The following is a 27,956-nucleotide window of genomic DNA, read 5'->3' on the forward strand; positions in this document are numbered from 1 at the left end:
GAGCGCTGGCTGGAGAGGGGAGAGAAGAAAGAAGGGAGGGGGGGAAAGGGTGGTACGATACAGCCCTCTGGGAGGATACTGGCAAATAAGCAAATTAAACGGAAAGAGAGCAGCATGTTGTCATAGCAACAGTGCAATTAAATTACTTTACTGTCAGCCATCATATAATTTTCCTGTTTAGAAGCTCATGGGACATAACTTGCCTTTGGAGTCCAAGTTGAGGGCAGGGCGGAGGGGGGCGATGCCGGAGCCCCGAATGCCGGATGTTTACCTTCTGGCTGTGCTGGGCGCTGTTCTCAAAGCTAGGAAGTGGGACCTACGTAAGTTTGGCCTCCCGGTGTTTATATCTGCCTGGGTATTTTTTCCTTTTCCAGACACATGCTTGCTGAGCTTGTTGGGTGATGGGGTGTGTTAACAGCCTTCTGTGCATAAAAGTTCTGTGTGTTTCTGTTTCAGTAATGGCTGCTTCGATGTAAAGTGTTTATAGAGAGACCTGAGGAACTTTTTCATTTTGGCTCTTTTGTAACAGCTAAAGTCAAGTCCATCATTTCTCTTTCCCGGAATGACTGTTTTGCTCTTTTTTTCCCCTCTTGTAGATAGGCGGTTCATTCTGTTGTTACCTGTAGTTTTTTTTCCCGTTGTTTACAGTATCAACCATGTGACTTCATGGCTTCAGGGAACTGCTGAGGATACATTTTAGATACAGGGGATCATTTTGCTCTTGTTCAGTGTTTGTGCAGGCAGTTTTGTCATTTTTAAATCCGTTATTAACTCTTTCCAATTTTTATTTCACTGCTGTTCACATCTCCAGACCTAAATTCTGGCAGTTTCACTGTACGGAGAAGCAAAGGGCGCCTGTCTCCTGCTTCCGAAGTAGAATTGTTTGGCTCCTGTCTTCTCTTGAGTTAGGCAGGCACCTGGCTTCTGAATGGCTCAGGTCCTCCCGAATATTACCCTTCAGAGGTGCGTCCCCAGGACCTGCTGGTGCTGCCTCATTCTGCTTTTCCTGGGCCATCACAGCAGTCTTCCTGACTCTGTTTTCTACCACGTTCAGCTTATGTTAAAACTTTCTCTGTTTACATACATTTTTAAAGTGCTCTATTCCTCTGGTACTTGTTTCCCCGTGTCTTGGCCCTGGTCCCAAAACTACCAGGCGTTGCTTTCCCTCTTCCCTTCTCCCACCCGTGCTGGTTTTGAAGTTCTGCTGTCCTTTCTGAGTTTTGTTGCAACTGCGACTGTAGTCAGATTGGATGCTTGTCTGCCTCAGCCTCTAGCCAGAGTGACTTTTAATCATGGTGCTGTTGTATTGTTCTCAAAAGTGAAACAGCTGAACTTAATCTGAAGCAACTGGCCTTAAGCCCCTCTATTTCTTTTATTATTTTTTTTTAGTTCACATGCTTATTAAAGTGATACAATCGGAGCATTCAATGATTTGATACACATATTCATCATTAAAGGGACATGTCTTTAGGATTTCCTGTGTGGGGCTTCACATACATGCAGAACTGAGGTGTTCTGGGATTATCATCTTATTCCATCGACTGAAATTTCTTCCCTTGTCCTGACTGTAGATTATTTTACTCAACAGTGAATGTTTATGTGAGTCTGTCATTTTCAGTGCAGATGGCAAAAGGCCGAGGGAAAAGATGTCAAAATATATGCAATATCTTTTTATGAGCTAACTTTTCTCTCTGTTTCTCTCTCCCCTTCCTTTGGTTTCGCTCTCCCAGGAGTTGCTGTCTAAATGGGTCCAGTCATGCCTCCCAGTAAGAAGCCAGAGGGCTCAGGAATTAGTGTTCCCAGCGGATTGAGCCAGCGTTACCAAGATAGTGATATATCAAAGGCACTTCATGATGATGAGGACCTAGATTTCTCTTTGCCTGCCATCAGATTAGATAAAGGGGCCATGGAAGATGAAGAACTAACTAATTTGAACTGGCTACATGAGAGCAAGAACTTGCTGAAAAGCTTTGGGGACTCGGTGTTAAGGAGCGTTAGCCCCGTTCAGGACATCGGTGATGACACGCCGCCGTCTCCTGCTCACTCTGACATGCCCTATGATGCCAAGCAGAACCCCAACTGCAAACCTCCTTATTCCTTTAGCTGCCTCATATTTATGGCCATCGAGGACTCGCCAACCAAAAGACTGCCTGTAAAGGATATATACAACTGGATCTTGGAACACTTTCCGTATTTTGCAAATGCACCCACTGGATGGAAAAATTCTGTGAGACATAATCTATCCTTGAATAAGTGTTTTAAGAAGGTGGACAAAGACAGAAGTCAGGTAAGTTTGGAACTGTGGAAACCTATGTGGCTCTGACAATAGTCACCTCGTAATCCCAGAACCTGTCCGTTGTAACAGTGAAATGCAGAATGTGCAGTGCTGTCCCTGGTAACGTAGTTCATTAAATTCAGAGAGTCAACATTTCTTTAGCGTAGCTCATTCTGATTTTATTAAATTCATTGTCTAGACATCTGTAAGAAAGTACTTGGGGTATGTGTGTGTGTTTTTTCTTTTCCCCCCAGCTGGCGTGTTCATGCATAGTGGTTAAATATTGTTTTTAGTTATCATGCTGTGGTAATGGTTTCCAGCTATACTAGATGAATGTAATCATGTTATAAATAGGCTGCTTGCTGTTCTTGGCTTATACACATGTATAGTGAAAGGGTATGCCTTATGTAAGAATCCACTGCTTTTTCCCTGTCTTGTGTCGTAATCTGAAAAAAACTTTTCCTTCTCTTAATCAGAAGTAGTTCTGAATTTTGGTCATGAAGCTTCGTTCCATTTCAAGCAGATTTTAGAGAAACTCTTGAAAGAGAGGAGATAGGTCTGGAATCAGAGGTGAAGGTTAGCATTCACCAAAACATCAATTTTTCTCTCCCTGGGCTCGTGCAGCTTCTGCGACTGGTGCGGTGGCAGAAGCCTGGGGAGCACATTCTTGCTTTCGGATCTCTGTTGTTGTCGCCTGGTTTCATTGCTGAATCCTCAGCGGCGTCTGCAGGAAGAGGCTGTGTGTGAGGGAATGGGGAAGCGAGCCGAGTGGTGGAGACAGTCTTTAGCGTAGCCTTCTGCCGTGTCAGGCTGCCTGGGAGCACGTATCAGTTTCCGAAGGGGACCCTCTCGAGAGGCCGTGGTCTGGATGAATCTTTGGCAAAGTATGGGTACGCTGATAAAAATATCAACTTGCAGATTAATTTCACAGGCCTTCTCACAAGGTAATGAAATAAATAGTGGGTAAAATCACATCACTGTCTGTCTCTAAAATTGGCTGAAGATCAGAAAGTGGACACTTTCTCCTAGCAGAAACAACAGATGCACTCAGCTTTTGTATTTCAGTGAAGTAAATGCCGTGACTGTCTTGTAGCTGGTTACCCTGGAACTAGACTTCTGTTGGTGGTGCTGTTCTCCCTATTTTGTGTGCAATTTAACTTTAAATGCTGTGGAATAGGAGCTCAAGTAACTCCAGGAAGAGTCATACATTACTGTAAACTATAATCTTTTTTTAATTTTTGGTTACTTAACTTTCTTTTCTCTGGAGTGTTCCTTTTTTAAATGATTGACACTTTTATTTTTTTTTAAATGTTATTCCCTAGAATCCTCCATCCGCATATTGCTGATCACACACTGTATGTTGGTATTTTAATATATCAGTTGCTGTGAAAGATTTTGTGTGAGATTAAAAAGCCTGTTCCCGAACTAGATCTTGTTTTGTGTAAACCGGAGTAAACCAGAGTCTTAAATTCTTGTTTGGAAGTGAGACTGTAATAATGATGCCATACCAGACTTCCATGATCCTATCCCAGACGGTGAAAAACCTTCACACAACACATTAAAAAAACTCCAAAATATTGTAACTGACAGGGTATGCGTTTAACATAGCCGTTTGTGTTTTGTTCTGTCCCTCTTCCTCTGTTTACAAGTTGACTATTCAGATCACAGCTTCCTTCCTATGAGGAACTTGTCTTCATGTCTATCTGTCAAATATCCGGCGGTCTGCTAAGCTCACATGAACAATACCACGACGCGCTGCTTCTCCACAGGGAAGTGGCGGAGCACAATGCATGACTAGTCACCTGTGTCTCGAATTTGTGATTAGAGCCATGGTTACATAGCTACACAACAAGGTGTGGTGGGAGGCCTTGCCTGTGTGAATAACGAGGTGGAGTTTCATTCATTCCTGGAAAATCCCAGGTTTTGAGAAGAATTTCTTCTGTCTCTGGAGATGCTAATAACTGCACGTAGCCAGCATTGAGGTGAATGAGATGAGAATCTCAAGTGTAAAAATGTACAAAGCAGGTTGTTTAAAACCCCTGCTGGGTTTTTCTTGTGTCCTGGCCGAGGGATGTGGCAGACGGAGTCCCAAGCACAAAATTGACGCTCAACTGGAGTTGCAGAATCAGGTGCTTGACAGCTAGTTGTGGACCTGGAAAGCACTAAACATCAACTGCTGCCTTTGAAAATACCTTTGTGTGTGCACACCACACGCTTGGGGTTGATGCAAGTACCTTGCAGCAAGCCTTTCTGCTGTTCGGAGGGAAGGTGCCTATCTAAAGAGTTCTCTGGTGTTGGGCTGAGCCTTGGGGCAGGGGAAGGGAGGGACTGTTGTCAATAAGGCAATGTTTCATGCTGCTTCTTAGTCCCCTTTTCAGCCAGATTCCATAAATTGCAGGTTTGGAGTCTGCTTGTCTTACTGTTTTTATGTGGAAGAAAAAGCGTTTAGCAAATGGCATGTTGTAAAATGCTAACAAGACAGGCTCTGAAACGCACAGAGCGGCGGGAAGGAGTTAATCAGTGCTGGGAATTGCAGACATTTGCTAGTTGATGTGCGTTGACACATTGTGAAAAGCTAGAAGCTTTTCCTCTCATAGTTGTGCTTTCCAGTGTTTGTGTAGCCTTTCAGTAATCGTTTTTCTAAAAAAAGTTCTGCTGAACTCTTAATTCTTTTTTGAATTCCCTCTGTATAGTAGTTTTCTCAGTCTTGCGTTCCGCTAATTTATATTCATGGGGCTAAATATGTATGTAATAGTGTGCAGCTTTTTCTGCCTGCATATGAATGCTTGCATTTCCTGGTGTGAGATACTTGTAACAGAGGTGGTGGAAAAAAAAATAAAAATAGACTTAGAGTCTGCATCACTTGGTTTTTGACTTGCTCTGTCCTGGTGCTTTTAGTGCTGGTGTGGAATGCTGGGAAAAGACATTTTTCTCCTCAGATTTGTTTATGCGCTGCTGCTGTTCCAGTTCAGCTGCAATGCCGTCAGGCTTACCTGGCAAGCTGGGAGAGTGACTGTTGGCGTAACTTTGCGATGAGGCTGGTCTCCTGGATGGAGACAGAGAGCCGGGCTGAAGAAGGGAAAATGCTGAGCCCTTGATTGTACAAACCTCTTTGCATTGAGCTCAGCAGTTTAATAATAGTTGGCCAGAGTATGAAGTATCACATGATGGGGAGTAAATGAGGAGTTCCCTGGCTTTGTTTATACTGCCAGACCTGTGAATTCAGTCATTCAGATTAATCCTATTGTTGACATACAGATCTAAATGTCTTCTAGAGTGTGTCCCATTTAATACAGCCCGTTAGCCCATGACTTCCCTGACTTCCCTACCATCTGGTCCTTGGCTATAGAGAGGAATTTTTCTTGTATATGTGTCTCCATAGCAACGAGTTTGCAGTTGATATGGAAAGTAAGCAGTTGCCCTAGCAACAGAGTTACTGATGTGGCAGCTTCTCTGCTTGCAGGGAAAGGGCTAAGCTAGTTCAGACGCATTATGTAGGTTTGCTGTAATTATAGCTGCGCCCACTAGTGCTGCTCTAGCTAAGGGTCTGTTGAAAAATTTTGTTATAAACCCTGCTTTTTTTTCCCCTTTGCAAGATTTGTTTTATTCGAGTAGGGATTCCTGCTTTGAACAAAGGCTGGTAGTATTGTATTTTCAGGGCACATGATAACATCTGTGCTTTTTACGAATGCAAACTTTCTTGATCATTATTATCAAATGAGTGGATGAGGGGAAACAACGTTTGACCTTGTTGGCTTCTCTGCATTTTTTTTTGTCTCAGTGAACAGTCCACAGTTATAGAAGCTGTGACTCTTGTCCCATGTTCCCTTCCGCTATTCTACTGTCTTTTCCCCGGTCTGTGCTTCTTTGGGCATCCATCCTGTCAAGAGGGTTCCTCTTTGTGTCTGCTGTGTGTTGTCTGAGATAGGGAAATACACACATGCTCTTGGCTGCGTGCATGCTGAAGAAATTAAAGTCTCTTCAAGGTTTGTTTGGCACTTGTGCTGAGGGCCATGTTAATAAAAATGTAATGAGGGTAAAGGATATGTTTATGGGGACAGGAGGAGAAAATTCTCCTTGCTTGATGTGGAAGTTATTCTTAGAAGTATGTGGTCCATAACTGGGTCATGGAGATCCAGCCAGGCTCCTCCTCCGTCTGGAGCAGCCTTTGAGATCTGAAGACTCGTGCCCTGGTCCTTGGGCTCTGTGAGAGCCAAAGTCCAACTTACCCTCATATAGTGCACTGCTTCTCATAAGTTCTCTGCCAGGGCACCTGACAAGAAGAGCCGTGGGTGACCTTTTGGGTGCAGGAGACTTTTCAGGAGTCCCTCCTCTTTCCTCTGATGTGATAATGTCTGAGCTCCGACAGGTAAAACCCTGGCGAAAGATGTGTGCTAGCTGGAGCGAGAAGGAGCCTGCATGTTGTTAGTTAGACTCTCCTAATCCAATCTGCATATACACAAAGACAAGGGACCAGAGACCTTGTCCTCCCACTTTCAACATTATTATTTGAAAAGAACTCCCGTGAAAGCTCTGTGGCACTCTGAGGATAGAAATGATCTCTTTTTTTAATATTCTTATCACCTAGACTGACTCAAATAACAGAAGTATCAGAATTTTGCTGCATCTACAACACCTGGTGAAACTAAAATGTAAAAAAGAACCACCACCAAAACTCAAATGAAACAACCCATCAGATTTATGTTAAAGACTTCACATGATACTGACTCTGTTAATAAAATAACGTGCTAAATAAACTGGTCCAACTTTTAATTTCCCAAATCGTTTAAAGGAGAGGGTGTGTTTTTAAGGTGGAATTTGTCTTTTTTAATTTGAACTCCATTTTCTGATACCCCAGTCTAGTATCAGCTATTCTTATACCCCAGGTTTCTAGTATCAGAATTTTTTTCTTCAAATTGGTATTTAGAGAAATGAGAGTCATCTCATTCCAGAGCAATCATGAGTCTCTAGAACCATGCTGTAATGTGGGATTTCCAGATATCAAACAGTTTATGGAGAGCTTTTCTTGAACTCTTTCAGTTTTGGTTTTGAACTGCAAACCCAGGAAATTACACAGAATATTTAAATAATAGATTTCCTGAAGTTGTGTGTGGAAATAACACACTTCCATTTCACTGGTTTCCAGCTGGGTGACTTTACATCAGAGCTTACTCTTTGCAGTGGAGCCTGCCTGTATTAACTGGTTTGGAACTGTACAAAGCATAATCAGGTCTTTTTCAAGTAATGATGAAGAGCTGGCAATATCCAGGGAGTCCTCTGAATGTTATAGCTGAGGTGTTCACGCTATCTGGCTCTTGGTTAAGATAGCCCTTGGGCAGGGTAACTGAGGTGTTAGTTGCACATTGACAGGCTGTTGACCTGCCAGAGGGGATTAGCTACTTGGGTTAAATAAACTGGAGTACCTGGCCATGTCTGTGCTCCTAACCCACGGCAAAGATGATATGAAGCGGTGCTGAAAGAGCCCAGACAAGAAAACAGGAGCGAGCTGCTCTTTACCTGTTGGACTTTGAGCTGTGGTGAGATTGATAAATTGCACCTCCCTTGCTCCTGACTGTTGCTCCAACACCTTTCTGTCACATGAAATTCTGAATTTCTGTGACAAATGACAGATCTGGTCAGAGATCTGTTCTGGATAGATTTTAATTTTTCCCTTTTTTTAATTACTGACTTGCTTTTTAGCTTAATTCCCTGATTCAGGTCACAGTGCAGTCCAGCAATTGTGCCAACATGACAGAGGGAACAGAGATGATGGGGAGGCTGAGGAAGCCATTCCTGACGGAAGAAGGGTCTAATACAGGCTGGCAGCTGCAGGGAGAGTCAGTGCAGGACTGCCTGGTGGGATAATGGATGTGGTCTCCACCATTAGGTAAAGGTGAAATGAGGAAAGAAGCTTAAATACAACGGGAGGTTTTCTTCTGCTGGAGAAGTTTCTTCTTATTTTCCCCTAGGAGACAGGCTGTGCTGTTTGTTTTTCAAGTGACTTGTGTTAGAAGCATTTTGTGGTGTTTTACAGCTAATTTAAAGTGATCAAAGTCTGGGCTGCCACCATCAAGTGTGGTACCAGCCTAACTTGGCTGCCTGTTCCCTTTGCTGTTCAGACTCATCTGTGACCGTGTTGCCAGCCCCTCTCTGGCGCATGTGTCACCACAGAATGAGTGGGCTGAATAAATATTTGTGTTTGTTTTCCTTTGGGTTGTTTTTCAGTGGGCAAATTTAGTTGGATTCATTTTCAGCTCCCTGCTTAGCTCATGGTCACTGTGGTCAGAGGAGCACCAGTGTCAGCACAGGCCATGGGCTCAGCTCTGTTTAATCTGGCACAAAACCGTGCCCACGGCTTTCAGCCAGCTCAGAGCTGACCCAGGGCAGCAGGAGAAGATGGGGAGGGGAAGGGATGGGGGATGCTCTTGCTTTCAAGAGCACAGGCTGCACCTGTTAAATCACTCTAGCTGCTCCTGTGTTCAGTCAGATATGTGCTTGGTGCTGGATTAAGCCTGTATGACACGGATGAAATGGTCCTAAGAAAACTGTGTGAGGGCACGTGTGCACGCACACGTGTGTTTCCTCAGCATCACAAAGTAAAGTTTCCTTCTGTTGTGCAGAAATCTGAATATTGGCAGTGGAGGTGGCTCTGAGTGGAGCTGTGCCATGGATCCTCTGAAAAGCTGTTATGGAAGAGGAAAGGATGTCCATAAAATCAATTCTCAGGCTTTTCCTTGCAGCAATCTTTACATCTGCATCACCACCTAGATTTCTTCCTAATTGTCGGAGAGCTAACGAACTGCCGTTGTCGCTGCCGGCGAAGGAAGCGTGGGTCCTGGGGCTACGCTCCGGTTTGAGCAGAGGAGGCTTCACTGCTGATGGGGCCGGAGCGCGTGTGTGCACAGGAGCACCTCGTGTCTCTTAAGGAGCACTGGCCCGTGGGGGGTCCCCGTGGAGCTCGGGTGGCGCTGCGCACCGCGTGCCCTTCAGCAGCCAGCCCACCGTGGTGGCTGCACTACCTCCGGTTGTGGCTGAACATCAGAGATGAACTGGGCTTGCTGGTCTGGCCAAGCACACGCTCTTCTGTCTCCCGCTTTCAGTTCTTCATAAAACATCAAGGAATCCATTTTAATTACAAAATACGTGTCCCTTAGACTTCCTCCTTCCTTTCCTAAAAGGAAACTGAAGGGTTTTGCTTCGGCTGAAAGAGCACAGTAAATTGTGCTCTGTGGCTGCTTTTCCCAGGTGAAGACCTCATGAAAAAGCATTTAAAAGACTTGATCATAACAGAACAATTGAAAATAATTGAGAATTTGAAAATACTCTTCAAGCAGTCTGAAGCCGCCTTTGAGTTGCTGGACAAGTTTCCTTGCCTTGCTCTGGTTGCTGGCAGCTGCTGTGTCCCGCTCTCTGACCCAGGCAGCTGAAACCTTGGCCCGGTAGGGTCTGAGAAGCAGTCTCCAGGCTGCTCATACCTGCTCCTTCTGCATTATTTTCCAGTAATCGCTGTATCTTCATCATCTGTCTAGTTAAAACAAATGGCCGAGGGCAACACAAGCTGAAACCTGTATGAAAAAGGGACCCAGTGTGACTCTAATTTAGTTTGTTGATATTTGTATGGTGGCCAGTGGTGGCTTAATAGAGGTAGTTGTCTTACACCACTTCAAGTCCAGGCAGAGCATTGCTAGTTGGAGTCATGGTGCAAGCACAATATGTAGCTATAACAAAGCAATATGTTACAATGCAGTTAGTCTTGTGAACACAGATTTCCTTTTAGAAAACCCTCAGCAAACACATGGCTGCCTCTGGATAAGTTTTGCTTAGTAAGCATCTAGGGAAAGACTATGTTGCATGTTTATATGTATTTTTTAAGCTAATAAAGATTTCTCTCTGAGAATTTGCTTTTATATTTTGATTTATAATCTGGTCAGTAAGAGTCAAATCTCTTGTCTTCTAGGTAAAGGATGATATTGAAGAAAGTTTGCTTTAATGTAACAAGTATGAGTCTTGCTGGTTTTCTGGTACTTCTGGCTTATTTTTAAGTAGTTTAAGAACAATGAGATTTTTCTTTCTTCAGTAGTAGTAACTGGCTTATTATCATTCAGTATTTAAGTTTTGTTCTCCAGAAAAAAAAAATCGTTCAATTTTGCTCCCTAACAGCTGTTGTTCGATCTAATTCCCAGTTAGATTCGGTCCCTCTCCCAACCATTCCCCACCTGCTCCTGTGCCAAAGAGCTGGCCAGAAGCAATTTACCCACTCGGCTCCAGAACTGGGAAATTATTATGGGTGGGCTGGGCGAGAGAGGAGGTCCCAAAATAGTTTTTATGTTAGTACTTAACTGACAAGCAACAGAGGAACTCAGGCAGTCTGTTCAGGTGAGTCTCTGTCCTTGACGCTTGTGCTCTGATGTCTTTAAAGGCAAAATGGATCCTGTACATCTGCTTGGACAGTTGTATCAGTCTTGTATCTTAGTTTTTCTGACTTAATTCCCGTGTGTTTTTTGTCCGGTTTGGAAGAATTCAGACACAGAAGTAGTACTGTGTGTTTCCTCTAATTGTGGAGACGAAGGCGGCTCTTCTGAAGATGGCTGCTGGGACACTCATCACGGATCAGCAGGGTCTGGCTGGCCTGGGACTAACTGGCCTTGTGGATGAGGCCAAGGAGCACCTTCCTCAGCTGTGCTGGTTTTAGAGAGACCTTCCTGAGATGTTTTCCCTTAGAGCAAAACCAGTGTCTGGGGCTGAAGTTCCCAGAGATTCTCAGCTTTGATTACACAAGGGAGTGCACAGTGCCTCAGCTCTGCCATGCCGTCGTGTCCGTGATTCCTTCACGTTGTACTGATCAGGTGGCTGGAGCTGCTGAGATGCCCAGTGGTTGAGATACTGCTCCCATGCTATGCTCATCATCAGTTACGTGGCAGCTAATTTAGTGCAGATTATTGCAATGGCAATAAAACTGTGGTTATCTTTTCTGGAGAATAAGCACATTATAACAGTCTTGCTGCCAGCAGGTTTTATATGCTTACTGGCAGCTCAACTGGTTTCTACTAAATCCTAAATTTCTTACAGATAACAGTGGTGTCAGACTCATCAGTCTTAGAGGTAAGATAAACAACAGTAAGGAGGAAGAAAGGGAGTGGCCTTCCTAGTTTGGCATAATTTTTCTTTTTCCTCCTGAATTTTCGGTAGGTCGGTATTGGCCCTTCTTAGGCTTGAACATTGCTTGTTTTTTTCACATTCACCCACAAGTTTGGACCCCTAACTTCAGAGGAGCTGCTTTTGATTTAGTCTTGAGTAAAAACACAGCAGAATCAGGACTGAGAGATATGGAAAGTAACAGTTGTGGCCATAAATGATGTCTCTGGATCTAGCTCAGTTACCCATAATAGTAATTTTGGCAGCACTACATTTTAACTCGTCAGTTATGTTCTTCAGATTCCCTTCTGGGTGTTACTGAAACATTGTCCTGGGAGCTGATGTAGGGATTTGTGGGAGGACTCATTCCAAGGATCTTAAATGTGAGTGGGTTTTTCTTTGCTGCAGTAGAAAGAAACCAAATTGCTGCCCTCAGCCAGTGACTTAAGATACCAAAACGCTATCTATGGCATGCTGAATTGCTATATTTCATTGCAGCAGTGAACAGTAGCAATTTACCACTAGCTGAGTACAATCAGGATTTCAGGATGCCGATGTGACTTGCTGGAAGACTACTGTTGGAATGAGCAGCCTCTATATGGGGAATGGCGTGGAAAAGTGTCTGAGGCAGTACACGGAGCAGAAACTTACTGCTGGGATTGTGCCTAAGAGGATCTAGTTGAGTGCTGAATTCACGCTCATTCAAGCTATGAGCAGAAAATTAGGCTCTGCTCCAGAGCTGTATTTATGAGATCCCATGGCTGCCTGCTGTGGGAGGGCGCTCACTGAGGTGAGGCAACTATTGTAAATGTTTTTCTGAGTTTACAGGTCAAAACCAATGCCTACAGTGCAATTTGCAGGGGCTGCAGGGGTTAATGCAAGACTGGGATCAGGTACCCAGATGCCTTATCTCAAGCTTTCATTTAGTGTTTTTACCTCTTTACCTCCCCTTTCAGCGAGGAGGGTGGAAACACATCTCTCTCTAGGCTGTGTGTGGTCCATAGGGAGACCCTAGATAAAATGCACTGGGTTTAGATTAAGGGGAGAGGTCAACATCACTGTTAAGTGATGCAGAATGTAATAAACGTGGCAATTTTGCAATTAGATACATTTTCTTTAAATCGTTGGGGAGAACTAAATAGTTATTGTGTGGTTCTCCTTTATGAATAAAGTCCTTGCCGTGCAGGAAAAGCTGCATTTGCAAGATTCTCTTTAGCACTACTGCCTTGCGCCAGCTGTCTGCGTGCAGCCTTCTCCACTTCCAGAATAACGCAGAAGCACTGCACTTCCAGAGATCCTCACTGCTCCTGGGAGCACTTTGAAGGCTTTTAGAGAGGATTGTTTGATGACTTTAAGAACTGCATGCCGCCGGCTCACACGGAGCTACAATTACACCCAGGCTTTGAGAGAAAATGGTACAGAGCTCCTGGGTCAAAAGGTATTTAGTTCTGCAGGAATCCCCTTCAGAGATTATATTTATTTATAAATGTAACTGGAAATAATGATATGATTCTTACATAATTCCACCCTTCCTGAAGTACCTTAGGACGAAGGAGCTGTAGATGAGGAGTGTAATTCTCTGGCTTGCCCTCCTAGCTAAGGTAAGCAGAACTGCGGGGTGTGCAGGGGAGGGGCAGGTTTTCGATTCGTAGTAGGGAGAGATGGGAAGGTGGATAGTCAGGATGTGGCCACAATGGCTGGGAATCAGACAAATGCTGATGCTTTTAGTGTTGCATGGTTTGTTTTGAAGCAGTCGGATGAACTTGTCCAAAATATTTTCCTGTTTTGACAATTAACGTAATGCCTTTGTTGTTACATAATTACCTCCTTGCGCTAACTTATTTGGATTTTCTCTCTCTCTTACCCTCTTCTCTGAAGATCAACTTTTTCCTCCTCAGTGCTCAGGGTTAAATACACAAACCTTGCTGTCATAAAAGAGGATAGATTTGGTTTTTACAATTTTATATCAAGTTCTAATACTTTCTAGACTTCTGGCTGCACAGCAGAAAAAGAGGAAAGAAGCTGTCATAGAGACAAATTGCACAGAAGACTTGGTACAGTGCTAGCTCCCAGCTACTGAGACAAATGGGATTTTACCGTTCAGGCTGGACCTCCTTTTCTGCTTAAATTAATTTATTTTTGTATCTCTCTATCTGTATATGTGTATGTGTGTATATACAAGTATGTTTTATATATATGAAAAGCATTATATAGTAATGCTGTTTTTTAGATCATCCAAACACTTTTAAGGTAAAATGGGAGCAAAAAGTACTATGGATTTGGATTGCGACAAAGCTTTCCATCTACTTGCATCTCTGCATGAGGAAGACAAGATGCTGTCAAATTGGTATGGCTCTAGGACAGACATGTTCCGTTGCCACAACTGGTTACCAATTAGTGTGAACAGATCACTCTAAATTAGGAGTCTCATTAACCTGAACAGTCTCCTTGTTTTTTTCCGAAACAGATCAACACTTAAAATTTGGTAAAACACCCACGCTTGGACTAATTTTTTGTTCTTGCAAGTTTTTCTAAAACACCTGTAAGACAGCACTGCCTTTTGGGTAACACTGCTTTTGTTCAGAGAAATAAAGTTCCCTCTTCTTGGCTTAGCAAGTCCACTTGGATGTGTGATTTGCTGTTGGCTTTTAGAGCTGAGTAATTCTGAATTTGGAAAAGCAGAAATGTAATTATGACCCTTACCATTAAGAGATGAGCTTTTCTGTCATTCTTGTCTGAGAAGAAGTAAAAGATTTTAATTTAGAAAGCTTTGATTTTAATCCGTAGTATTGAAATTATAGGAAAGATCTTGCTCTCTCATCCTGTTTTTCTGCTGACTAGGAAAAAAACAGGAAAATGTCCTCTCCCCCCAGCTAACACACTACATTATTTTAGTTTCAAAGTAAACATGCTTATGATCTAACCACTTTTGCTAATTACCATCTGCTCCTTCACCAGCACTTGAGTCCCACTCACACACCAGTGTCTAGTATGCCAAAAATGCTTTGCCTGGGCTTGAACTGACGGGACAAGCGTCCGTGTCTTAATTATGGTAGAATTATCCACTCGTGTGCTACATCAACTTTGATTTATTTCCCTTGCAGTTTATAAAACAGGGTTCACAAACGCGTTGATTTGCACACTGAATCTTTAATTTAGACAAGTATTAAAAAGGGAAAGAATTTGCTTCATCAGTAAACTCTTGGGTTTTTTTCTATTTTGACGATCTGTTGATTCCTGTTCTTTAGCATCAGGCTGAACAATAAAATGGTTCCAGAACCGGTTTAAATCGCTTTTGAATCCACACCACGTGTAGCCTCGACCTTCTTGCACTGTGTACAGAGATAGGCTTTTGTTTGGAAAGGGAGGGAATTCTGTAATTGCCCAAATAAATTCTCTGTATTTGTGTTGTGTGGCTTTTAAGTTAGACCAAGCAGTATTAGCATCTAGGTATGTTTGTAATAATACAGATTGATATGATAAGGATGGTGTGGGGGTGACTATATAGAGATTTGGGCCTTAGAAGTTACAAAATTAGTTTAAAAGTCATGTTGTCGCTTGAGGTTGTGGATGAGGGTATGTGCACCTTATTTTAGAGTCTTTAAGATCTGTTAAAGGCTCTTTTACAGAAGCAAAGACAGCTGGAAACACTTTGATTTGTTGTGTTTTGTTTTTTTTTCCCACCATGATTTTGCACCATCTTGTGACCTTCTAGTAGAAACACAGAGACTCCCAACATGCTAAAAATGCTGTGAATCTGCCCGATTCTGGAGGTTGCAATAAAGCTGTAATCTTTCAAGTTTCTTTCAGACTCTTTTCGTGGCAATGTGTTTAGTATTGCCCTGGAGAGCCTTTTGCAAGGAACACAGAGCAGTTACAGAAATCCTCTTCTGTGTAGTGCAGGTGTCAGCATTTGTGGTCACTGGGTGCAGCTGTGAAGAGAAGGACGTTCTGGAGGACGTCAGCCCTTTTCTTGGGCTGGCACGTTGGAGCTGGTGTGTCTGGCTTCCTTTTTTGGGGGCAAGCGATGGATTTTCACATGACCAGCATGCTCAAGGGCCGGTTCCTGTTTTTCAGCAGATATTGTGCAGCTCTGAAAGGTAAGATCACTGCTGTTAAAGTTTTTCACCATCAGTAGGATGAATGGACTCTACAAGGTGCCCCTTCTTCCTTTTTGCTCAGTCTTTAGATAGGGCCTTCAGCAATTTGGACCTCATTTTCTATCTACGCGTTTTTCTCCATAAGGGATTTTGCACATTATTTTTGGTTGCTTTTCACATTCAGGTGTTCATTTCCAATTGCTGTTTATGTGTTTTTTCCTCTCTTAGTTCTCTTTTCGTACTTGAATCATCTAGAAATGGAACCGTTCATAAACATCTGTCTGAGGAACCAACGTGTGGCAGGGGCAAGTGCTTTAAATCATCATTGCACTCTGCTGAAAGTGCATTTGCATTTCGGATAAGAAAAAAGGTGCAACCTATTTTGAAGCAAGATTTTAATTTGTAAACCATCTGCTGGTTTTGGTGTGTCAAATACGAAGGCTTCCTGTGTGAAAGCGATAGAGAGAAAGATCACAGGAGACCTGGAGCAGTGACTCAGGTCACAGCAGGCCTGTTTGCATGACACCTGTGTCATCAAAATACCCTTGCTTTGGCATCCTTAAATGAGATTTTTCTTTTCCTTTAGATGGTAGATCTGTTCAAAAGCATATCTGATCATGAATAATCTGGAGGAAAACATTTTCCATCCTTATGAGAATATCATACATCTCCTACTTGTTAGTGCTGAACTCTTCACAACATCAACATCTGATGCTGGGCAAGCTGTCAATTTTCATTACTGGACTCTGCCCAGAAATTGTTTCTCCCTGTTTCCTTCCACTTCAGGCATGTTAAGTCAGATAAATTCATACACTGATGTTTAATCACTGAGCGCTAATCACCCTTGTGCAATATTGATCAGCAGACCTTTTGTATAGGACGCTCAGCATGAGTAATAGCTTGCTAGTAAACACCGAGGAGCGGGAAGGTGCAGACAGTGAGTTAGCCCAATGTAGAAGTTGATACAGCTTTTCTGATTTCCAGAGGTTTCTAGACCCCATCAGACTGTGTTGTCTTCTCTTTTTTGCCTCCCTGGCTCCCAACTGTTTTTCTTCTTGTTTTCATGTTCAATCCAAGCAATTATCGTTCCCTTTGGTCTTTCAAGAGTTGTCCCCGTCTCTCTTGTCTGAGCTGCTGAGGTTGTCCACGGTCTCATCTTCCCGAGGAGCCTGTCGTTTTCCTCCTCCTCCTGCTCTGCCCCAGGCACACCGAGAGGACGCCCGGCCTTCCTGGGCAGCCCTGTTTCACGGGGGCTGCCTGTGAACGCGGCACTTGAAATAATTCAGTTAAAGGGAGGCTGGGGAAAACCCAAGTAGGCAGGGCTGCGGTGTGGGGGTTGAAAGCTTTCCCCCTCCCCCCTTCCTCCCACTCTTTCCTTAGCTGGTAAAAGACTCGGTCTGTGCTTGAACTTGCTATTCTGAATAACCTCTTCTCCGCACCCAGTGGCTGATGCTCACATCCTGTTTGCTACCAGCTTAGCCGAAAGAGTGCCCTGAAGAGTGACATTTCTATTTCTGTTTCTCTTGGGTTCGTTTCAGTGAGTTTGCAGGCTGGCTCTGCTGCTGCCTCCGTCATGTGCCTTTTGATTCTTTTCTATGAATTTGAGGAAACCCGCTTTTCCTTTGGTTTTTGTTGGGTTTTTTTAATGAAATAGCAAAATCACTGTGGGATTGGAATCACATCTGGAAAAATAAGGTGGACTGTAAATGGAGGAAGAATCTAAATGGAGTCAGGATCCTTAGGTCTTTAGAGTTTGATTAATGTTCTACTAATGCAGAACTAATCTGCCTGTGAAATAACATGGATAAAACTGTGAATCCTATTTTTGCCAAGCTCTAGGTTTTGATCAGGGACTTGCTAGCTTCCTTGGAAAAAACCACTAGATTTAAATTTTCATTTTTTTGTTTTAAATCTAAACACAAGAGTGAGTCTATGTCTTATTTCTCTAATGTAATCACTTTGCCATGTTTGATAAACTATCTGCACACTTTGAAATTTGTTTTGTTGGTGGAGGTGCTCAGGGAAGCTGAAATACAGTATTAATTATCCACTCTAAAATATGCTTGATTGAGTGGCTCATGCTGCAGAAGTTCGTCATGCCAAGCTTTGTTGCATCTGCTGCTTTTAGCATTTTATCAGATGAAATCCATGTAGCCCCGCTTGTAAAAATACAAGTGGGTGGAAAACAACGCAACAGAAAACCCCCAAATTGTCAAATCTGTTTTTTAGGTGCTGTAAGGAGAAAAATAACAAAGGGAGTCTTTTTACAGTTTTAAGGAATCTTACCGTGAATAAAACATTGAAGGCTAGTCGAGTCTGTGCCTCTGTAGTGGACTTGAAGTAAAAATGGGAGGAAATGTAAGCACATCCGAATTAATTGTTCCCACAATGAGAAGTTCCTGTATTGTTCTAACTTACTCCACCTTGAGGACTATGTGGATGAAACATAGCAATGTAGCTTGCTTTCTGCCTCTGCCACCGCATCCTTCTGCTGAGAAGGACAATTTCTCACCTGCTTCATGGTAGGATGGGCGCAGGCTCCCCAGCTGTGGCACAGCAGTGCCGGTGCCATACACCTGCAGGCAGGGCACGAGGACTGTGCCCGCTGCCTGCGCGGCAGGGGTGGGAGGACACGCTGTGCTTAGCCCATGTGCAGCGGTGTCTCCTGTGGGTGTTTGTGGTAATGCTGTAGCCCTGTCTTGTCTTCTGGGACATCTCTCCAGCTGGAGTGGGATCTATCCTGCCTTCATGCACTTCTGCACAGGTGGGCTGTGCGGCAGCTGCTGGAGGAGACCAGACCAGCTAAATTTGGAAGAGGGTGCTTTTTAGCAACCTGCGACATGGTAGTGGGTGGAGGCAGGCAGGCAGCTTAGCAGCCTGCTCCCTGTCTCTGCCCAGGTATGTAATTTCCTTCAGGTCTTGAGGTCAGAGCCTCCTCGTGCTGGAAAGCTCTGGTGCAGTTGGGGTGTGTTTCTGCCTCTCCTGGTAAGGGTTTTACGGTTGGCTCTCCAGAAGAAGTGGAAAGAGGTTAGTCCTGAAGGTGGTGATGCTTTTCCTCCACAGCCAGGCCCAGCTTCCTCTCTGGCCCTGAGTAGGTCTTGGGTGGAATTTTCTTGCTTGATTTGTATTACAGTACAAACAAGCTGCCACCAGGTGAGGAAAGCCCTTTCCTACTGTTCAGAGTCTCACCAGGGTGCCCAGTGTCTAAGGGGCACTGCTCGTGCTGGAGCCACTGGATTTTGGCCTCCCTGCAAGAGGCCAGTTTGCTCCTGGAGCTAAACTGGTCTTGCCCTGGTTTGCTTTCACTGCAGAGCCACTCGTCTTACTAATTTAGCAGGTGTTTCTCCAGAGCCTTGCGATGGTACCTGGGATGAAGGAGGATTGGTGCAGGCTGTTTGCATAGGTACCAAGTCACACTGAAGTCCCAGGTTTTCTGGAATCCATGAGGTTTGGGCTTTTGACATTTGGGCTGTTGAGGCTTCTGAAGCCAGGCCCTGATGTGAAGAATCCTGCTGATTTGCACTGTGTGAGCAAGGTAAAGGCTTCAAGAAGTTGCCTGAGTTTTGGAGGGCGTTTGCAGCATGAGGGGGTGTTTTATTTTGCTTTCTGGGGTTTCATTCAGCCATGAGAAAGAGGAAAGGGAACTTAGTGTAAAAACGAGACACAAACAGCGTAGAGTATGTGTGTGTAAGTGGCAGAAAATTGTGCGTTGATAGATGTATGGTAACACCGAGGTCTCTGTTGCAGAAGGATGTTTTTTCTTTAGCGCGTGCCTGCTGCAGGTGATGGGGCTCTGCCGAGGCTGCCGAGCAGGACTCAAGACAGAGCACCGCTTTGTTTCCTTGAAGGGCCAAGGGACTCTTGGAAACCCCACATCCAGGCAGCCTCTCAAACCATTTATGAAAATGCCTGTTTTCCCTCCTCAATTTATTGTGTCAGCTGGTATTAAATACTGAGCAAGGAAGAACCCTACATTAAGTAAACAGTTATGGGGTAAATGGTGCAAATCCATTGGCTTTTGTCAGGTCTTCCTTATTTTTATTTATTTGTCACTGCTAATGGATTTATTGCAACCTACTCCCTCCCACTGTCTCTACTAGTTGTTAACCCCTTCCCCTGGAAATTCACTCACTGGCTTATTTCATCATTAATACAGTAGTAGGCAAAAAATGACCTTCAAACCTTTAGCACAGAGATATTTAAATGAATGCCTCTCCAACATGAAATTAGCACACCCCACTAAATGGGGTATTGGTCTGGAGTCTCGTGGATTTTGTCTTTTTTTCTTTTGCCTTTGACTTTATGGTGACCTTGAGCACTTAACTTTTTTTTTTACTCTTTTGTTTCTGTATCTCCTCAATTTTCTTTTCAATAGAGTCACAATAATTACACTTTCTATGTATACAAAGAAATTCTATAGACTGAAACAGCATTATTAATGCTACTTGCTGGCTAATCTCCCTCAAGTATACCTTGTGACAGCCCATCATCCTGACAGGCTTGTCTTTTGGGCTCTCCTGCCTTCCCAGCCCAGTCTCCCTGCGTCTGTTTGATGTTGCACTTTGTTCCTCCCCAGCAGTGTCACAGCCAGTCTTCTTCAGTGCCTGGACTTCTTGCCTGGGGAGGCTTTGGGGAAAATCTGAGGTTGCTAGGCACTAGTATGACATGACATACTACTACTTTGTATAGAAGCCAAGCACTGTTTAAGGGCAGTTAACAACACTGCTTTCTTCGATTGCCTGCAGGATTTCCATATGGCAGCCTAATAGCTTTGTAGGGTGGTTTGCGTATAAACTCAACAAGGAGATATTTAACAGGCTGGGTATGACTCTTCTAGTTGGGTGACATAATGCAACACCTCCAGAGCCTGTTGGAGGAAAGATTTTATGGTGAGAGCAGTGGAAGCTAATGCAGTGTAGCGGATCTGCTGCCGGCTGTAGGCAGTAGCATTGTGCAAGCTTACCTGCACTAATGGACATACAGGTGCTGGTGTGCTGGAGGAGCTAGAGGACGAGCAGTGGACCAGCTGTGCCTGTGGCATTATCTGGCAGTGGGTCACTGTGATTGAAATGACAGAGAATCGGTCCAGACCTGATGTTGAAGTGGCCCTTGTGTGATCAGGAGCTTGGAGTCAGGACATGCCTTAGGTTGGTGGCAGCTCAGACTTGCTGAGTGTCTAGGTCGTGCACTAGAGGGCATTTCTGACCTCTCCGTACTCTTGAGGGGATGTGCTGAGGTAAAAAGTTTCTTAAAAGCCTGTGAATGCCTTCATTTGTGTAAAACTTGAACTGTCTGTGCAGTCACTCCTGTGCTGTCTCACAGCCGTGGCCATGGGGTGTTACCCATGTATGCTCTACCTGCGGCAGGTAGACAAGGCCGCAGAACCTCTGCCTGTGGCTCTGCATTACGAGGCACCTCTGAGGTTTCCGTGGGTGCCAGCCTCTGAAGGCACCACAGAAGGGAGCAAGGCCCTTCACCCTGATAGCATGTACAAGTCCAAAGGCACAAGGAAAACTTCTAGTATGCCTTGTGCTGGTGAGACTTGAACTCCTTCAACACTGGAAGACAACTGGACAGTGTGTGTTTTGGTAGCACTTTTTTGTGTTGCAGGATTTTGCACTGCATCTTGCCTGTGAAGTAGGTATTTTGGGTTTTGGCTGCAGAATACCACAGCCTTTCCTTTTCTCCAGCTCTTACTTCACAGTGCTGGTCTGGCCTCTTTATTCCTGTAGCATTATTTCTTTGAATGCTTGGCTTCCCCATTTGGTTTGGGGCTTTTTGGTTTGTTTAATTCTGAGGTTAAGTAGTCCTTTCCCGCTATAATCATACTTCTCATTCTCAGTGAAGTTACTTACTCACTAAATCTCTCTGGTCAGAAAAACAGTGCCCGTTTTGTACCTGGAAAGACAAAAATGGTTAATGCCCCTGCACCACTTAGGGCAGAATCAGGCAGCTTTCCTATAGGCAAGTGGGTTTAAAAGGCTGGTGGCTGTGTTGGTGTCTGGGGTAGCTCACTGAGTGAGTGAGCTAAAATACCAAGATAGGAGCATGGAAGAAGAGACTTGAACTTTTGTGATTTGAACTAATGGATGTTTTTACTTGGAGCAAAATAAGATTTAAAAAGGCCCAACCTTTTGTTTTCCTGGGAAAAGCTGGTGATTTCTTGATGCAGCTGGTTTACTTGGATTGAACACTGCAAGCCTTCCCATCAAACCTTTTATTTCATGCCTTAAATGTGCACGTATTTATGGTCATGGAATTGTATTTTAGCTAGTCAGAGCTCTTTTTTAGCTTCGTGCTTGAGCTGAGCTGTGACAGCTAGTTTGCTGAAAGAAGAATTGATAAACATGCCAGAGAAGTGGGTGTGAGGGTTTTGTTATGCTGCATGCAAATACTACCTATTTTTTTTCTTGGTGTCAAGCTGTTACATAACATTGCCAAACTTTCCTCAGAAGGACCGGGGAAATTTCTAACTCCTTTGAGTTCATAGGGTTCATAGGGAAGGGAGATTTTTTGTGAGGGTTTCTGAAAGTTAAACGCTTACTGCGCAGTTGTAACTGTCATTACAATCGCTGTTAAGGTTTATAGTGCAATTCTTAAAGCTGGCCATATAGAATTTCACTCGTCTGTGGGAGAAATGTTGAAAGATAATGAAGAAAGTCTACCTTTAAACTGTATGAAAAGTTATTTGTAATTTTTATGTCAGATTAGAGTGGATCTGAGGAATGTGGTTTATAATAATAGCAATCTTTGGCAGTGGCTTTGTTTTTCTTTCTTTAAGCATTCCTTAGCAGTTGTATTTCTTCTTTAAAAAAAAACAAAAACAAAAAACATGGGAGACCTCAGGTGATTCAAATGCTCTGTTGTGTCTTTCTGTGAATTACTTCATTTGTTTAAAAAAGGAGTAATTAGAGAACCCACCAGCCTCATCTGCAAGGTACGTAGTGGTTAAAAAGGTTTACTCTTATCTGTGAGCACTCATAAAAACTATTAAAAAAATGTAGACAAGCAGAGCAAGCAACATTATGTCTATCATGATAACTTGAAATATCGATGAATAAAGATGGCCAACTGAGTTTCAAACAGAGCAGCAGACCAAGTTTGGCATATTAATCTTAAATCTTCTTAAGCATTTGCCAGATGAACGGTTTAAAATTTGTGATGTAGTGTCTTTCCCCAGTTTTGATACTAATAGGCTAATTCTGCCTCATGTAAATGAAGGAACTACAGTTCTGAGTTGGTCCTGTTTTAGCAGTGATGCTCTTCGTTTAGAGGAGGGCGATACTAATGTGAAGGATGAGTAGCTGAAATAGAACTAAGGTGTTCTCTTCTCAGCACTACTTGCTGCACAGAGCTGGCCTTTGAGTAGTGTTCCTGGTTGCCCAAGTTCTCTTTGGATGTTGAAAAGCCTCTCTGCTCTTGCTTTTGCAGCGCTGATTCAACATGGCATCAGTGGTTGCAGTAGACTTGCATTTTCTAGTCATGGTGAATTTTTTAGTCATGAGCCACTTGTTTCGCATTGTGTCTGCATGATGTTTGCAAGCCTTCAGGAGCAGTGGCGTTCTTGGTGAAGGATGTGTAATCTATGCGGAATAAGTCACTTGGCATAGTGATCTGGCAAGTCTCCTGTGTAGTGCACGGCAGTTATTTAAGCAAGTCATTCTCTCCTGAGGTGGGTTTTTAGAGTGATTACTGTGCTTCTCTTTTGGTGTGTTTCAGAGCTGAAGGCAGGGGTGTCATGAGGTGCCATTAGGGAAGTATTTTACTTCCTTTCTTTCTGTGTCTATCTCCTCACAAAAGTCCTTCACTTAGAGATTTTTTCATAAGGTCAGAAGAGGGGAATTTGCATTTAGGAGGAAATCCTGATGATGGGTTACTGTCCCTGGGAACCAACCAGAAGCCTGTTTAGTCAAGGTTTCCAGTATTGCTTTGTGGGTAAATGTTTCCATCATGCCAGTTCTCCTGGGAGCTTGTACGAGTCCTTGGCGCCTGACAGCCCTGGGCATGTTCCCACCACCCCAGAGGTTTCATGTGCAGGTCTGAGCACTCGGCAGCAGTTCCAGAGACAGCAACAGCTGTGAAGAGGAGGCTTATGACTTTGTGCTGCCACATTAGATGGGCTGCACACATAGAAGTTCATTGTTCTTGTTTCTACCTTATGCACAGAAATCCATTTCTGGTCTAAACCCGTTAGTTTTTCAGATTCTAGTCCTGACCTGTAGTTATTCGAATGGTTGTTTTAAGTTCTGTGGTGATATCGTGGGTATTTCTATCATCTGATTCTTTTTGATCCTATAGAAGCGCTTTGTGCTTGCATGGCATCCTTCAACACCTATGGAAGCTGTATGGCATTCCCATGTATAAACTTGCTGGCAAATCTGTGTGAAGGGTTTGCTTCAAACCTGCTGTTGCAGGTAAATGAGCTCAGGATAAATATTTCTTTAGAGTAAGAACCTTTGATACCCAGTAATCTCTCTACTATTACTTGCTAAGAGATCATTTGCTTTAACAATAGTAGGTTTCATCCCTGAGAGCGACCTCTCAGATCATTAATGGTGAATACCGACACCAAAAAAGTTCGTGATTGCTGCAGAAGGTGTCCTTCATGTTATTCACAGGTCCTGTGTTAACGACTGCAACAACTTACACTGAGCTAGGCAGGAACTGATAACTCACAGTGGTGTGATTTCAAGATTTGATAGCTTGAGACTAGTTGCTAGTTGGAAATGCCCTTTCTTCGAGTAATTGGAAATTTCTGCTTTTTCCATTTGCTTTTGCAGTTCCTGAAGCACTCCTGTAGTCAGCATGTACATCTACACCACTCAGCCTGGGCAACTGCCATATTCATATTGCTGACAGTTTTGGTTCAGGAGAGCCTAGCCATGGCCACTCACCCCCTCCTGGTTTGGTAGTGAAAGAAGGAGGACAGATATACTCAGTGGGGAGCTGTTAGCTTGGTTTTGATTTTGTTCAGTTGTTTGAAGCAGCAAGGTCCTTAACTCAGAGATTAATTTTCCTGGAAAAAAGTGATCATGGCTCCTGCGGGTTGTGCCAGCACCTCTCGCTTTTCTTTCAAGCCAAGTCTCACATGGTGCTGTGAACTTGCTAGATGCTCCCAAACCACTGTTCACTGACATTGGGGAAGACTTGTCTTTATAATTTTTCTGGGGTTTAGGCGGAGAATCTTTGTAGGGTAACTTCTGCGTGTTGCTTTCTCTCCTCATTAGTACTTCTGAAATAGCTTACCTGCAGCTACAGTCTACTCTAGGACAAGGTGAAGAGAACTCGAAGTAACACTCCCCTTGTTTTTAATAACCTTAGACAAGAGGGCAGGAAGGAGGGCGGGAGGTGGCTGTGCCAGGCCCTGCGAGGAGGCCGGGTGTCAGGAGGTCTGAAAGCTCTCCTGCGCCGAGATGATCAGGGGGCTGTTATCCACTCCTCAGGCACTTGTTGCCTGGGAGACAAATGTAATCCAGGGATTATTTTTTTTCTTTTTTCCCCTTCCTTGCTGGTTTTTGATTGGAGCCACTATTGACTTTCGGCTTGGAGGAGGTAGTGAAGCAGCACGCCAAGTGTCATAAGATGGAAATTAATCACTAACCGATGGGTCTAAGTTCCAGTGATTTCCTTTCCCGTCATTACTCTGTGTACAGGAAGACTAATGACACATCTAAACAGACAGTTAACGAAGCTATTCACACCTCCAGCAGTCAAGAGGTATTCTTAACCAGATGACACTTAAGTTTTCTTTTCATTTCTCCTCTCTTGTGTGATTGTAGAAAACCAAAAGTAACTATTTTTAAAAAGCAACTTTTACATGGTTGAATAGCTTTGCCTTAAATTGCACTTGGTTTTGCAAATAGCAAATCTGACTTCCCAGTGTTTCTTTTACCAAGGAGTACAATTCTTCTCAATACTTTTTGTGTCAAGAGAGTTTCTGGTTTTCAGTGGGATTATTTTGGTTTTTGCAAGAATATGGGCAAGCCAAACAAATTTAGCTTAAGAGAAATGAAAGATTTTGAAGTTACTCTTTGGTAGTGACTTCATCTTGTAAGGCCCTCAACTTGAAGCAACTCTGATGGGTTTTGGGAGTAATCTCTTCCAGGTAGATGAAAAGCCTGTCTTGGAAGTAAAACCAGAGAAGTTTGGAAACAATATTTGTATTCCAGTAAGTACAAATAAGGTAGATGGCATTTAAGTGTAGTGCTTTTTTAAGTTTATCCCATGCTGTAAGGGGTAAGGAATCCAGCAAAGGTTTTCTCCTGAAAAATGTTTCTTGTTTTACCCGTTGCTTGCTTAAAAGGAAGTTTTATGTTCTTCTTGCTCTGGCTCTTGGATGGAGCATGGAAGTGGAATTCGAGAGGTTTGGATTCTATTTTTGACTCTGTCCTTTGCCTAAAAAGTCACTTACTAGGCTTATCATGTCAAGTCTCTGGCTCATTGTCCCATATTTAAAAGAGGGCTAAACATAACAACCTCCTTTTTGCAAACTGGTTTGAGATGTGTGGTGCGCAGCTTCCACCAGTGATACCAGCAGTGCGTCGTTCAGTCCTTTGCTGTAGTGCTTCACTGACATGAAAGCCCCAGAGTCTTGCTTGCTCTCCCTCTCTGTCTCTCTTTAGAGCCTTAAGTGTTGGGCTTTTCGGCCATGCAAGGGCCCTGGAGAGCTGGAAGATATCTCCCTGTAGGGTCTTCAGTGGCCTTCTGGTAGGGTGCCCTTGGGAAGCAAGGAGAGGGACTGGCTTGAGCCCAGGTGTTCTGAAGGGGCTTGACCCCATGTTCCCGGTTCCACCAGAGCCACGTTCAGAAGATGTTCCTTCTGCATCCCTTCCAGCCAATGCACTTGTTCCTGGAAAAAAGTGATCATGGCTCCTGCGGGTTGTGCCAGCACCTCTCGCTTTTCTTTCAAGCCAAGTCTCACATGGTGCTGTGAACTTGCTAGATGCTCCCAAACCACTGTTCACTGACATTGGGGAAGACTTGTCTTTATAATTTTTCTGGGGTTTAGGCAGAGAATTCAGTGCAGATTTGCAGTCTGTAAGCTCAGAAGGTTTGTAAGCGCTTCACATGTATCTGTGAATCCTAAAGCCATCCGTGAGGCAGAGGAGCGCTTAGGAGTTGGTAGGGCTCCACAAAAATGACAAGTTTCTGAAAAGAAACAGGTGTTTAGTTTTGATCTTCCTTGGGGCTTGAGAAAATAAACTTTTGATATGATTTTTTTTATGTGTGTGTATTTGTTCTTCAAGATATGAAACAGAGAGCCTTGCTCTGCTAGGAGAAGTTGGAGTTGAGAAAAGGGAGGGTCCTGAACTGAAAAATGGCTAGAGGTGGTAGTGCAGCCTCCCCTGCCTGTTCCAGAAAATATCAGTAATTACCAAAAATGTTATCATAATGCTTGAAAGCCTGCCAGTGGAGGTCAGTCAGTAATTAGGATTGGTGCTTGATTTTACGTGTGCTCAGGCAGACCATGGCATTCCGTATGCTTTCATAGTGGAGCCGGGGGAAAGTCATTTTTCTCTTTGTTTGGGAACTCACACAAAACAATTCAAAATATCTGCACCCTGACCTCTGATGGGATTGAGACAAGAACTGAAACTGCACTGCTTGTAACTGCAGAATAAATACTGAATTTTAGTGTTTCTTTCACATTACAGATTGAGTTGTTCTGTGTGTCCAGAAAGGGTAATTACAGTAACAGTTGCTTTAACTGATCAGTTTCTCAACACCCTTAGGTGGTTTTGATTAAACCTGGGGCTTTTGTTGTTGTTGTTTTGGGGTATTTTTTTTTCCTCTTAGGGGAGAAAAGATGATTAATTTCCTCTTGTAGTATAATGACACTGATGTCATGTGGGTTGAAGGATTAAGTCCTTTTATTTTTAAAACAGTTGCTAGGGTGGTTAAACCCCTCCTTTTTAGCCCTGTTTCTTGCTAGTATAACAGCAAAAGGAAATCTTATAAAAAGACCCTACATCTCTTCAAACTTTCTGTTTAACAGTAACTGTAGCTTCTTAATTTTCCAGTGTGGGGTGACAGGGAAGTTGCCAGATATTACTAAATCATATTAACTAGTAACAAGGGGGAGAGGAAACCAACCAATGGTTCTTGCTTCCCCCCTCAAATGTGATTTAAATCATATACTTGCTATACATTATTAATGGAGCAATAATCTCTGGCAAGCAAACTATGTTCTCTTCTGTCAGACAAAAAACCCCAAACCCACTGCTTTTCCTGACAAATACTGCTAAATAAATAAGGCTATGCCATTAGGTCAAATATTTGATTTTTTTTTTAATTCTTTTTTCTTTGCAGAGTATTGGAAAGGGGTCCTTGTGGTGTATAGACCCAGAATATAGACAAAATCTTATTCAGGCTTTGAAAAAGACACCCTATCACCCATATTCGCATGTGTTCAATACACCTCCCACATCTCCTCAGGCATATCAAAG

The 27,956-nt window shown here is 43.4% G+C and overlaps 1 protein-coding gene across 1 annotated transcript; it reads left to right on the forward strand.

The window, feature by feature from the left end:
• Positions 1–1,744: 1,744 nt before the first annotated feature.
• LOC104274114 (forkhead box protein N3) lies at positions 1,745–27,956 on the forward strand (the record flags this gene model as incomplete). Its single annotated transcript, XM_009869648.1, has 2 exons — positions 1,745–2,287; positions 27,820–27,956. Coding segments are annotated over exons 1-2 (680 nt in total), but the record flags the coding sequence as incomplete, so codon positions are not given.

This window comes from Apaloderma vittatum, unplaced genomic scaffold, assembly GCF_000703405.1.
Source record: "Apaloderma vittatum isolate BGI_N311 unplaced genomic scaffold, ASM70340v1 scaffold18275, whole genome shotgun sequence".
In the NCBI taxonomy this organism is placed as follows: domain Eukaryota; kingdom Metazoa; phylum Chordata; class Aves; order Trogoniformes; family Trogonidae; genus Apaloderma; species Apaloderma vittatum.